The following is a 14,044-nucleotide window of genomic DNA, read 5'->3' on the forward strand; positions in this document are numbered from 1 at the left end:
TTCTTGATTACAGCAAACGCAGATCATTCGTTTGCACCTGGAAATTCAAATGATCTCTTCGTTAAAATTCTATTTTCACGTTGCGTAACTCGGAATCTTTAAGGGTGCTCAGAGAAATTTGTAAAGCAAATCCATTATCTAAATACTTGTTTCTTTAATCATTTTCAAAAGCTGTCAACATAACTAGACTGTGAATTCATATATAAAATATTTTATAATATAGTTTTTAAGAATGAAACGGTTTTCTCATACTACATTTATAAATGAACGTACAACCTGTATTATTGGAACGGACGAGGATTACTCAGTTGAAAATAATTACCCTTCGCGGCTGGTCGTTCTGTTTTTCTCGAAAAGCGGAATCGTCCATTTGGAGCCAGTCGTCTCCTCTGTTCGGAATCCTGTCCGGTGTCAAATTTCGCTCGTGACTCTTCTCCTGCTCGATCGCATAATCGAACCCATTCCGCGCTCTCGTATCAACTTTGCCCGTGTCTCTGTTGTAAAGCGGTAATGATCTCTTCCCGATGGTCTCAAGGAAGCGGCGATTCGCGTCAATTTGCTGTTGATCCTGTAGCGCCTTACGCCGGGCCAACTCCAATAGAACTCTTTGTCGCAGCACGTCCAAAGAGTTAACGATCGACAGCGATCCGATTCGTTTTGTCCGGACAACCGTTGATCCGGGATCGTTACCCGAGTCGAACATCTCGTTCTGAAAGTTAACCGACCTTAGTTCTTCTTCAATAGATTTCACAGACTGTCTTTTAATTGTTTCGAGTCTGGTTTTAATCTGACAAAGGTCACAAGGATTACAATTGCATTCTTCTAAATTTTCACTGATATCTGCATTTCATAAATCCCTGCGACTTTATTACAAGATGTAGTATTCATTCGGAGTTTGCAGGATAATTTTGAACGTTTAGATTGGTTTTATCCAATTAAAAATAGAAGTATTCTTATACGACGCTCGGTCACTTTTATGGAGCACTTAACATTTACTTTCACGAGGAAACACACACAATTTTGCCCGAATAGAACAAAGAGAAATTTTCTGCCTTTGCTCAGAAAAAAGAATTCGTGGAATAATAAAAAACTTATTGCTTCGCACGCATGTAGAAATTATTTTACCATTTTTAGTACGGAAATTAAAAAATTTTAAAATAGACACAATTTTAACTACGTGAACAGAGTACATGCTATAACTTTTAATATATAGCTATAACTTTTAATTTTGTCTAGTAGTTAAACGCATCAGTGCTGTGAAATAATGTTCCAATCATACATTTATACCATCACGAGAAATGAGAGTAAATATTTGTTCAATATTAGCATTCAAATAATCATAAAACCACGCAAAATCTTTTGATTGAACGTAAAGAATGCCATTACAACAGAAAGTAATCTTGTTACATCGCATAATTTCGTGCATGAAGGATATAAAATCTAACTATTTTTCAATTCATCGATTATTTCAAATAAGATTCTATTTGTTTCTAACACATAAAAGGCACCCTTGCAAGCTTGCTATTATCTCAAATTTCTTGGAATCGAATGATCGTGACCGAAGAAGTCGTGGAGAAGCGAATGACGATGAATTACGGTTAAAACTGCATCGAGAGTTTGCGTAAAGATATTCGTGGACGTAAAAGAAGCGGACTTAACGCTGCTCATATGAGTGAGCCACGGTACGTTGCTGTAGCCTATACGCTCACGTAATATTTCCCTACTTTTATTGCCACTTTTACGGAACACTCGCTCAACAATATGAAAAAAAAGTCTCAGTGCGCGTTCTGAAAAAGAAGTACATAGGGTGCCTCGAAAATGAACTACTGTACTTTTTCAAAGAACTTAATTTAAATGACAATATCCTCTCAGGCTTATTTTTCACTGCTTATCGATTACCTACAGAAACGATAGTGGTGATAGTACAACTATTGAGAATAGATATCATTGATAAGAGTATAAAAATAAAATGCTTGTAATAGAATTCATAGAAAAATCGGATAATCTCTGAGAAATAATATTTGTAGAGAAACGATGACAGTACAATATTTATTATTTCAATTATAATTTATTACATTTCATAGTAACATTCTTTTATGTACTCGTATAACATAACATAGCGAAAATGAATTTTCGTTTCTTCATATTGAAAAACTCGTATGTAGAAATCAACCAAAATCAACGATGTCTGCGCCTTATAAGAGTACTATTTTTCGATAGACCAAAGTACGGGATTTGACCTACTTCTAAAAATCAACCACAAACTTCTGCAGTGACCTACACTGATTGAGACACCCTATACATAGAGGTTTGAAAATACGCACTTTTCGTCGGCAATTAAGGGTCTATTATGAACGGTCGGCTAGAATGGAGTAGTCGATAGAATATATATTGCACGCAAACGTTAATTAGAAATATTTTCGTATCGTATCGTGTTCCTGTCTGACTGTTTCTGACAATGAGATCCTTTTAATTAAACCGCGAAGAGAATGAAAATAAGAAGCCGTCTCGAGAGAAACGATTGCTACCTACGCGGCATTCATTCACCTGCCTATAATTATATTCTAGCAGTGAATATAAATGTAATTAGCCTGACGCGCTAGATTAATACGCCAGGGATTCCAATTGAACGAGACTCTTGCAATCTACATATTTGTGGCCAAAAAGAAATAATAGAGTTAAAAAGTACTCTTATATGATTATTAGTATCAACAATTGCAAGTATGTTAATTTTAATAAAAAATAGACGATATTATTAAGCATTTTGGGAAGCGAAAACTGACAGTTCTCCAATATTCAGTTTATAATAAGTTAAACAGGAAGTCGAGGTGTCTGACGTTAACGTTTGATTTTCACTGTGACTCAGACGATCCATTCACAATTCACATTCTGAATTCAATTCATTCGTATCTACAAAGGAATAATATCGTTGGTCGTTTCCACATCTCAATACCTAGCCGAGACGTACTGTGTGCATGCACACGTGTAAATTTCGAATGTACGTGAATTATTCGCAGGATATAACGCGAAACGCGATCTTGTCGATCGTTGATTAGTTCGTTAGCTCGGGATACAAAGTTTGTATAACGTAAATTCTGCGGGTTTGACAATGAGAACTGTCTAACTTCACCTACGTTATTCTGTGCGCAATCGGTAGAATTTATGGATTATTGTGTTATTATTAAGGCAGCTCTTGATATAGTTAACATAAAATTGACGATAAATATTTTTATGTTTATACGGAAACGTAAATGAAAAATCCTTTCATGGAATTTATCTCGAATGAAAAAGAAAAAACGAAATCGATATGACGGCTTTGACATTTCGCTATTTGAGCCCACTGTTTTTTAGGAAAAGTATGTCAACTATACTTAACATTCTAGGGTTCGCTTATATTCGTTGACCTTTACTACTTGAATCCCATTCCATTTAAAGCTGCGTCCACGCGGATTATTATTTTCCATTGTCGCGTCACAGTGCATATTCGTTTTATAGTAAAGCATCCAAACCAAAAGTTAAAACCAGACTGGATTTTTTTCAAGTAATTTCTTTCTGATAATTAAACTGCGGATCTCTATGAAGATTAAACCATTTGTAACATCAATGTCGAAAATAAAATCTAAACAGGAGTTTCTTTTGTATCTTAAAAATCATAATTCACTTTTTATATTTTATGACATTGGATATTCAATGAATTTTTTATATTAATTCTCCCTTTTCCATATTATTCTCTCATCTATATTAAATATTATCACACGAACAACAAAAATGAAATTTTATGAGAATTTACTCAATAATTGCGAAATAATGTTTGTTTGTTTTAATGATATCGTACCTCTAAATCTGGAATTCGATGGTCGACGAGGAACAGAAACGGAAGTTGATCACGAGATAATTCTCTTTCATTGTACGGCGTTAAAGACAGGGGATGAGATTTGACCGCAGCAAGTAACAACAGCGATACAAGAACGCTCACAAGTGTCATTCTGTTGAAAGTGCTTGAGTACCTGAAACAAAAAAATACAAACAGGCTTTTAGATTACGCACTATCACCAGTATAAATATCTTATAATACCTGCAACAGCTTGGTCTTATTAAATGCAATAGGTAACAGAAAAGCACGGATATTACATAGTTTAATCTATAATCTATGCAAATACAGGATGACGTTAGTACGTGAAAGTATGTTTCATAATGTACATATTACAGTTTCTGTTCCAAATTTTATTAACATAGTTCTAAATATAATTTTATACGTATATTACATTGTTTAGTTTATTTTGAAGTTTTTATGTGCAAAGATACGGTTATTTACAGGTTTTTAATTTTTATTTTTATACTTGTAACGATATTGTAAGGAGGAAACGGAGGTCCTGACCATCGTAAGCAGTTAAAGGATTAATAAGGCACTATTAACTATTTTATACATTGCATAAAACATTGGATCTATGTAAAATATCACTTTGTCTTTATTACACAGTTTTCATCAAGTTATTTGTATTCTGATTTATTTAAATAATTGTTACTTCAATAATCAACAAGTTATCTTTCTTACAAGTGGATATTGAATCGATAAATAATAATTGGCAATATAAGCTGTAATAATGAGAAAATAATTTTATTTTTTAACAAGCGACGTGAGAATAAATCGGAATCAGTGATATTAAAGGCTTGATATTTAAACGTTTTATAAAATATTTCATGGTATGTAACGCAAGACGTCAAACGTAATCGAACCGTTCCAGTTCTATTTTTCCAAACGACTTTCCCTTTCGCTAGCAGCCAGCCACGATTTTCATTGACAGCTCGATTGACCGATATTGCATACCGATCATATCGCGTCACTTGAAAAACGACTACCAATCGGATTGAATCTAATGCGATCCAAACCGATAGAGATAACTGCGATTTTTATTCATCCAAGACGTAGAATTATTCTTATGCATGTTGGCTTATCAAATTTTTCTATTTCACTTATATTCTGCAGACAACTTTATGTACCTAATCGGAAACCACATCACGCTTCTTCAAAGTTTTGTTATGAGAGAGATGTTTAATCCAGGACAAGCTCGTGATTGCGACCACGCCTGTTTGTTCTGTTAACGTCCGTTCGAAGGGTCTTCGTCCTTTTGGCACTCTTTCGCTGATGGAAGTGCCATTACTCTCTTCCCGTTATAGGATACAATGATGACACCGTTCCCGGTTCGCCATTACTACGGTTCTTTCATCAAACAAACTGTTCTCCAATTTTTAACAAGCTATGAATAATGATCTACAACTCGCGTTGCAATCATTCATTTATACTAATTTTAAGCAAAAAGGTAGGAATTATCAATTTATTTCTTCTTTTACGATGCAGTGTTTAGTTCTCTTCTTTTATTTATTTTCTTAATAAAATTAAAATAGTTAAATAATTAAAAAAGTTTTTTATTTTAATACAGAGAATTAATTCATTTAACAGCGGGTTAGAATTTGAAAGGAACAGGTGAGAAGGTCAAGTTCGTCTGCGAACGAATCTGGGTCGATGCGCCGATATAGACGATGTCGTAAGCAACGTCGTCATCGTGGGAGTTCATTAACACTCAGGGGCTTAATTTGCGTCTGGTAATTTAGGGTTGCCTGTCCCGTTTTCCAATTACTACGGTCCGCCCCTCTACACAAACTCGTTGCCACCGAAATCCGCCCCACGCGCAGTTTCCTTCTGTGATTGTACTTTTTTACCCTCTCTCGAACTTTGTAATTGGCGGACGTCCGTGGAAATTATTAATTAATAGTCGGACCGCCGAGCAACCGGAGAACTAGAATTGAAAATATATTCGAATACCTCTAATAAAGTTCCACCATTACGCATTATATCATTTTACAAGATCTACTACGTTCAGACAAAAAGGAAATAAAAACGATTTCTTGTAGAAATCATTTTAAATCACAGCAAAATTTTTTAACCGGGAATAGGTAGGGAGACTCTTAAGCTCGTCTGGACTAGGACCTTAATTATGAGCTGACGACGACAAGAAAAGAAGAGAGTCAGTGAGGCAACAGGCGTGAAATTATTCGCGACAGACTAGGTACAAATAGCAGCGATGGTAGCTGGAAACCGTTCTATTATGTAGTAACGAGATGTTACGAAGGTGCTTAGGAACCTTTGTGACGCACCTCATTTCTATAAATGTGGTAGTGTCGCCTTAATGAACAAAAAACTGGCTTCAACACGGGAAAGAATGTTGTACGAAACCCGTATAACTATAAAGATTTGCGAACATGAACAATATTAGCTCGTTTATTTAGAAAGAAGGAATCAATTTACTTCATAAATAGTAGAAATAATAGATATTCGATTAATTCTGACGAACTGCAAGATACTATAGAATAGTTTTTAAAGTCGTTCTAAATGTGATCAATTTTGGACAGCCAAATTAATTCTCTCGCGTATCTGTGAGGGAAAATTGCGAGACTTTCGATCTGGACTCCGTCCGGGTTTATTAAAGCGGATTTTCTCCGTTTTATCCACTTTGCACCAGAAGTCTCGTTTAAATAACGTCCAGCGTTGAAAAGACCGAGATCCGTATTACCCGCCAGGTGCCAACAAAATAATTCATTTAAAACGTCGTCATCGTGAAAACTTTTTCTATGTTAAAACCGTTGTTAACTGAGCAGCGGTGATAAAGTTGTCTTATCGAATTCTGTATTTAGTGAAAGCTACTCCATTACATATATATTTTGCATAACTTATAAACTAGAATATACTATAACTTGACAAACAAACGTTCATAATATTTTTTCCTATTGTTGTACAGCACGCTACTTGTTCCCAATTATCATTTATTAACATGAATAAGAATATCGACAATGAATAATGTAGTATCGAACTTGACATCAACTATACCAAGTTAGACATGCATAAATGTTTAAGTTCGGAACAAACCGAACTTTGGTGTGGAACTCGGGTTTGTTTTATCAACATTATTGAACCTTTCAACATTGACTTTGCTTCGGCAAGCATTAATGAAATCCCTCGAGGAATTTCGCGCTCGGAGCTGAACGAAGAAAATTAATAATCGTTATCAAACGAGCTCCAGCAATGGGGCTCGTGTTAAAAGTCAAAATTCCATTAACGAAGAACGTAACTGAACAAACGACGCGCGTCGCGCTCCCCTTGTTGCCTTTGCAGCGTATGCTCGAAGGTGTACAATTTCACTGATCAGTACTTTCCCCGAAAGCCGAATCCCCGCAATCCAATAAATGCAAATTTCCGTTAGATAACGCTAACGCCGTTCCAACATATTTTTCTACTAGATAAATGGCCGTCCTTTACTAATCAAACCTTGATAGAGGGTAGTAATCGATCTCTTAAATGTTGCACTTTCGAACATTCTTTTTATAATACTGAAGCTACACATTTTTGGCAGTGAAGAAAAAAATTATACGAATAATATAGATGGGCAATAATTATATTTTTCATAATCACACTGGCGTTCCTCGTTAACCATATTTTTGACAAGAATACACAGTATAAACACCTTATGTTAAGTAATACATGTTCTCTATATTAAGGACTTTTATTTTACTTTAGAAACGTTCATATAGAATCAAGAATATTGGCAGCAAATTTTCCAGTTACTCTATAAATATATTTTGAGAATCGAATAACGAACTTGATTCGCTGTTTGTGTGTTTATAATTTCAATGTTTATAATCCTATTTTTCGTATTCATTAACGAAACCGCCTATGGCCTATCGCAGATGGTACGAATTGGAAAAAAAGTGTGGATGGAAAGTGCTACAAAATTCACTCTGTATGCAAATTGGTCTGTGTGCATCGGAATATTTTTCGCGGTCGCCCACGAATATGACGTAAAGTAAACTCAGTGGCTGCAATTCCACAACATATACCAAACGTTAGGAAAATTAATTTCGCCGGATTATTTACATATCTGTAATTACAAAGCAGGAAACTCGTGTCGAATTAAATTATCAAGTTACGAAATTCATCATTTATTCTCTCTATTAGTAAAAATTCTTGAATACATTTTTAATATAATCAAGTATATTATAAAATGTCATACATAAATATCTTGTTAGTTTATATGTATAATACGTCTTTGATAGTAGAAATCATGTATTAGGGATTCAAATTATTGATACAGCAAACCACAAATTGCTACGGTTTGCTGCAAGGTTGGCTATCGTAAGGCTTCCAGGAACGGAAATTTATCGAGAATAGAAGGATTAACCCGCATAGGATTATCAATAAATCAATGAGGATTAATTTATAGATAATTGTATTTCTAAATAGGAATACCTGAAAAGTATTTTTCCTGGTATTGCCGAGTGAATCCTATGCGTTAATTTAATTAAGCTTTCCTTGTATCTTCAATGTTTTACATCAGCGAAAACTCATTAACATGTATAACATCTGACAGATTTGTTTTATTAACTTTTAATCAACGTGAATTTATAGCTACTGCGAAGAGGTATCCTGACTATTCTTATCGATCACCGTTTAACTTTTAACTGGTTAAAGTGTGCATTTACATTTAAATAGTTGGCTACTATATTTGAAAATAATCATGTTGATTTGAAACCGATGGATATGCGTATTCTATGAATATTTGCATGAGCAATTTGCAAAATTACATTAAAATGCTGACACTTGACTACGTATTCTCAATTTTCCGCCGCGAATTTCCTGTTTCAAGCAAACCTCGTTCCATGTCGCTCCGAATACAGTGATTGACTTCTCTCAGCAGGATAATCGAACTACAGCCACAGATCAATAGACACCTGTAGCGTGTCGTTTGATTGTAGACAGATAAATGTTAATTGAACAAATAATTTAGTGAGAAACTGATTAATACGTCGACCATTAAAATTCAATTTCATGTTACATATTTCGATTCACATTACAACACGCTTTGCACGTAATGTAAACACATAAAATAGCATGATAAAAGGTGACTAAATCTATTATAATTATACTGTGAATTTTATGCATTTATAGCAAAATGAAGGGTCTAAAAACTAATAGTGGACTAAAGTACATAAAATATCAATTCCAAAATGCATGTCATGACGTTTAAAATATTAAAGGACATTATTACTAAATATAATGTCTTAATTTGATTCTTCCGAAAGTTTTATTTTGTACAAAAGTCCGCAAGTCTTTGATGGCAATCAACCTCATTGTAGAATCTAACAGTAATTTCTCTTTCTTCCGGAAGTCTATCTACTCTATTTAAATCCAATCCAACAATGATTCTGTTCCAACTTTATTCAACCATTCGTTCAAGTTTCGAAATTGCGTAGGAACACGGTAAGAGGTGAGTTTCCGGTTAAATTAAGAAACTTCGATTCTATTCAGTTGAAGGGCCGCGACTCATATACACCGCGTCGTCGCGCACCGGAGGGATGCTACGATGTCTGACTATTAACGCACTCATACTACTTTCTCCAACGAATTTGAACGCTTCATGCCACAATATTAAATATGCACGCGATTTCATTTACGAGTATCTGCCCGTTGCATCGTCAGTAAGTCACTAATACATGTAAAGTGTGTGCCGATTATTAAAAAATATTCTTCAGTTCAGCGTTGAAAGGAAAGTGAGTAGCGGAAGTGTAGAGTGTGTGGAAAGAAGGAAGAGACAATGAGACATGTTCCGAAAGAATGTGAGGAAACAAAAGCAGGAGAAGTTATAGAATCAGTATTAGGGAACAGTAGTCGAAGAATTGATCACCTATAGGAAATTGAAAGGCCTAGGAAAAATAAAGAAGCGAACAAGATAAACAGAAAATAATTTCGTTGTAAAACCAAAGGCGAAGGGAGAATGTAAATTAAAGGAATAATAGTAAATAGATATAGGTAGGAGGCAATAAACATAGATATCAAATAAATAAATAATGAATATATGAATATAGAAATATATTAATATAACACATATCAAGAAAGAGATGTAAATGTACGTAGTTACAGATGTATGTGTACTGAGATTAAACATAGTACGAGAGTAGTGGAAAATGAGTGAAAAGCGGCGTGTAGGAGAGAGACATGAGAAAGGGAAACAGAAAGAGAAGAGTTGTAATATGCATATGTAGAAAATAGGTTCAGTTACGTCATAGAATATGGGTTTAGTTATAAGGAAGAGTGCAAAATCGTTCGAAGCCGAAAGGCGTTAATCATAAATATAATACTCTTCGGTACAGAGATAACGACGTCTTTAGATGCAATTTCATATGGAATCATATCATGCACGCTTATTGTCACGTGAGAACTAACAAACATTTCATTATCATCCAGTGATGTGAACAAACTGATTATTACAGAAGCATTTAGTTATCGAATCAACATATACATATGTATGTACATGAATTAGTTATATGAACACAGAATAAATACATTAACAGCAACGTATGCAGAATCATGCCGATTGCACCACAGGTTTTATTGAAACGTTGTTACGCTCATCGGAGAATTGATTAGATAAACTAATAAAGATCGTCGATATCTCCGTTTCTTTCATTTCCCTTCTCCACTTGTCGATTCATCGGTAACATTCAATATGATGTACAAACAGAATCGGCGATGCGAAATAATTTGTATACGAGTCAATTTTCTTGCGAGTCATCTACCTTTATCGAGGGAATACGGAAAGTAGCGAATTCTCCGAAGAGGAATAAGTCGATCCAAAGGACTTGAAGTCATCCAAGAGTTCAAGGAATAAGTGGATGAGGAAGGACACGATTAATAAGACACAATTGCGTTGGTATTTGGTGTATAAGCTGCATAATCTGCGTAGGAGATCAATTTAGTATTTTTATTTACAATGGAAGATATTTGTTCTTTTCCCAAGAGATTGTTTCTCGAGTGAATAACGTATTGTATTAAAACTACGCCGCTACAATGAAATAATTTGTCGCAGATACTAGTACGCTTTGTGAGAATAATTAAACCGCGGAGGCGTTGAATGGTAAATTAGAATTTAAATATAGAGGAAACTGTTGGCGTGTACCCGAGATAACGCGCCGCAGTGTGGAATTTAAAGAACAAAATTACGCCTTTAATCTATTATACCAAGACTGATTGTTCTGTCGGGAATGTCCTCTCTCCTTTTTTCTTATACGAACTAATAAGAATAGCTGGTCGTCTGAGAGAAAAAGGAAGAACGTATTTACCTACGACGTCACGACGATTAAACGTTACGGTAACAAGAAAAGGCAAACGGTTGGAATTCATTTTCATTTAATAGCTCGAATTTCTATGGTCGGGATAAATTAAATGTTTGCTTGCGACTTCGTAGCTCTGACAAATCCTCAGCTTTTCAGATTAAACTGTCTATATTTATTAACATCTATCGGACTATCTATATTAAATTTATTAACATATCACCTTTTATAGAAATCAAGTTCTAAAACATATAAATTAAATGAAAATTTTTACATGTTTTGTAAAAGTTTTTAATGCCATTTCACTTTGTCTCTTTCATAAAGATCGAGATTTATTCGTGATGTTTTAACAATAACAAAATTCCATATCAGGCGAATATATCTGGCCATGAGACTGGTAATTAATCAAATGAAGGGCCGGTCATGTAATCGAACTCGATCCAATTGCGTACAATGGATGATCAACGCGTTCGCTTGATTGGACTTTTAATAATAGTTCATGAAATCTGGCAGAACAATAAAAAGCTTTGAATAGGTATAGAAAACATTTAAATATTTGAAAAAAAACTATTATATTTTAAGATTCATCAAATGATTGCGTTCCCTGACTGTTTACATTTAATATAAAAATATCAAAGTTCAGGAAAAATAAATATCTCTCAAAGAAATATGGTTTCAAATATTTTTTTGGTCATTGCTTCAATGAATTAGAAATATTGTTCAACCTAGCGCATCGTTCAGGAAACATATGGTAGGTTCAGCCACATTAAAATGCAAACACACAAAACAGACATTCACTAAAACAATGTTACGAACCATTTAGTACCCAATGTGTTCAACACCTACTTTTTTAAGAGCCATTTCCTTTTTATTTCATCAAGCTTCGTTCAATTTTAAATTCTGTCTCGAACTACGATGCAAATTGATGCTATTTCTTCTTTGCGCTTCACTCCTACATATGTTTTTATACGTCTCGATTGATTCGGTTAACTACTTTCGCTCAATAAATATAGTTTTTTGGGGCCAGATTTGTTCGTGACAAACATAAACAGTAATACGATCATTTCAGGCTTTCACGATAGAATAAACTATAAGTAATTGTTTTAAAAATATCTAGACGACAAGAAATAAGTTTGTATTAGATTTATAGTGGATTATTATTGCAGAATCAAGTGTAATTAAGTTACGTTAAACGCTATCGATATCTCCCGCTTTGTGCACATGCTACTTTTTAGTTTGAAGTCCACGTGCAAGTAAGAAGAATCTTGATGTTCTACTTGAAACCCAACACGTAGACTTAAACACCCACTCGATCTTCCCATTCGCATCCATCATTCTGCGAATTCCATTCACTTTCATCGTTCACAAAGTTTACAGATTGCTGTATAACAATGCTAGCATGAAATAATTAAAAATTTGTTAACAGTATAACAGGGGCTTCGTCTATGAAATTGTGTGCATTATTATTAAACATTTCTTAGAACAATTAAAATGATTGCAAACATAGCTACAACTATTGAATTGTTTGGAATGTAGAGCCAGCTTTGATATACCATAGAATTAATAAGAATGGTTTCATATTTTTAATCTATAATGTAGATTTAAGCGAAACACTCTGTACTTTATTAGGTGTAAACAGATCAAAGGCTCGTATGGACGATCCACGTGGCCATTTAAGAGGAAGGATTCATTGACGGGAATACAAAAGTTGAAAGCTCCCATTCATAATCTAATCTATTTTGTGACTCACAATCTCATGATTTAATCTCGGAGTAGCAGTTTACGGTAGACCCCCGCACGTGACTGAATTTAATTCGACGAGAGCAAACGGCCGGCGACTGTTCGCGCAAACACGGGTCATTACACGCTTTTCGCATTTTCCACCTTCCGTTCCACTCGCTTTCTCTTGTCACCTCATCCGAGTATCACTCTCCTCCTCGAACGAGTCTATCTATTAACACGATCCAACAAGAAAGAAATCGCGATACGCTACGTATAGCTAAAAGACCTGATTTGTTGCGTCATCAGGCAAGCTGAGATAAGTCACGTTCTCGGTGCACGCGTGATGCAACGTACGTTTCGAATGCTCGTTCCTGCCTAACGTATTACGAATGTACAAGAGGACCTAATCTAGCAGCTCGTTTCATTCCAATTTTTGCATGTACATAGAAATCGAGGTACCTGTCAACTGATTTTATAAATCACCTTTCAGTGCATGCAGTGATTCAGTTTAAAATCCGCGTACTTTCATCATCCAATTCTATGCGCGCGAGCTTTTCAATAAAGTCTGATTACAGAATTTTTCAAAATCAAAATTCATATAATATTTTAGTTTCAATTTGTCATTCCGTTTGTACGTACTTCACATTCTCGTGACGTGATCTGATAAATTATGATAGGATAAGGTTTCATTCAACTACGTATATTCTAAAATTCTATGAAAATGTTAGACCCTCGTAGACTTTTGACTGACAGTGTACGCGGGCACTCGACACGGTGGATGCGCCACATTTTCATAGGGAGATGGATTGCATTATTCCCGGACATACCGATGACCTGAATAAATGTCTGACTTCCACGTTACACCGAAAACCGTAAAAACCGTATTCATTTAAACCTTAGATCATTCATTCACAACTCAATTTTAATATTTTTTCTTAGTCGCAAGATAGACTTAATTTGTTTTTCTATTTCACGTTTGATACTCTTTTTACTATTCGAACTTTATATGAATTTCTATTTGTTTCATTTAAACACAGGCAATCGCATCCTACATCTGTTTTGAAACATAGATTCGTGAAAAGAAGAGACAGTTTCTATCACGATGGTTGGAAACACCGCGGTTCTCAGTTTAAGATGTGGACTTGCATATAAACGGAAT

The 14,044-nt window shown here is 34.8% G+C and overlaps 1 protein-coding gene across 1 annotated transcript in view; it reads right to left on the reverse strand.

The window, feature by feature from the left end:
* Positions 1-14,044, reverse strand: part of Dh44 (corticotropin-releasing diuretic hormone 44) — a 24,307-nt gene continuing 10,263 nt past the window's right edge. Inside the window, exons 2-4 of the mRNA XM_018021905.2 lie at positions 3,836-4,007; positions 323-709; positions 1-37 (exon numbers count right to left, since the gene is read on the reverse strand). Of these exons, the coding sequence (XP_017877394.1) occupies positions 8-37; positions 323-709; positions 3,836-3,985 (567 nt within the window). The 5' untranslated portion in view covers positions 3,986-4,007 and the 3' untranslated portion in view covers positions 1-7. The remainder of the gene's footprint in view (positions 38-322; positions 710-3,835; positions 4,008-14,044) is intronic.

Source organism: Ceratina calcarata, unplaced genomic scaffold (assembly GCF_001652005.2).
Source record: "Ceratina calcarata isolate Rehan_Ccalc_2016 unplaced genomic scaffold, ASM165200v1 scaffold267.2, whole genome shotgun sequence".
Taxonomy (NCBI): Eukaryota; Metazoa; Arthropoda; class Insecta; order Hymenoptera; family Apidae; genus Ceratina; species Ceratina calcarata.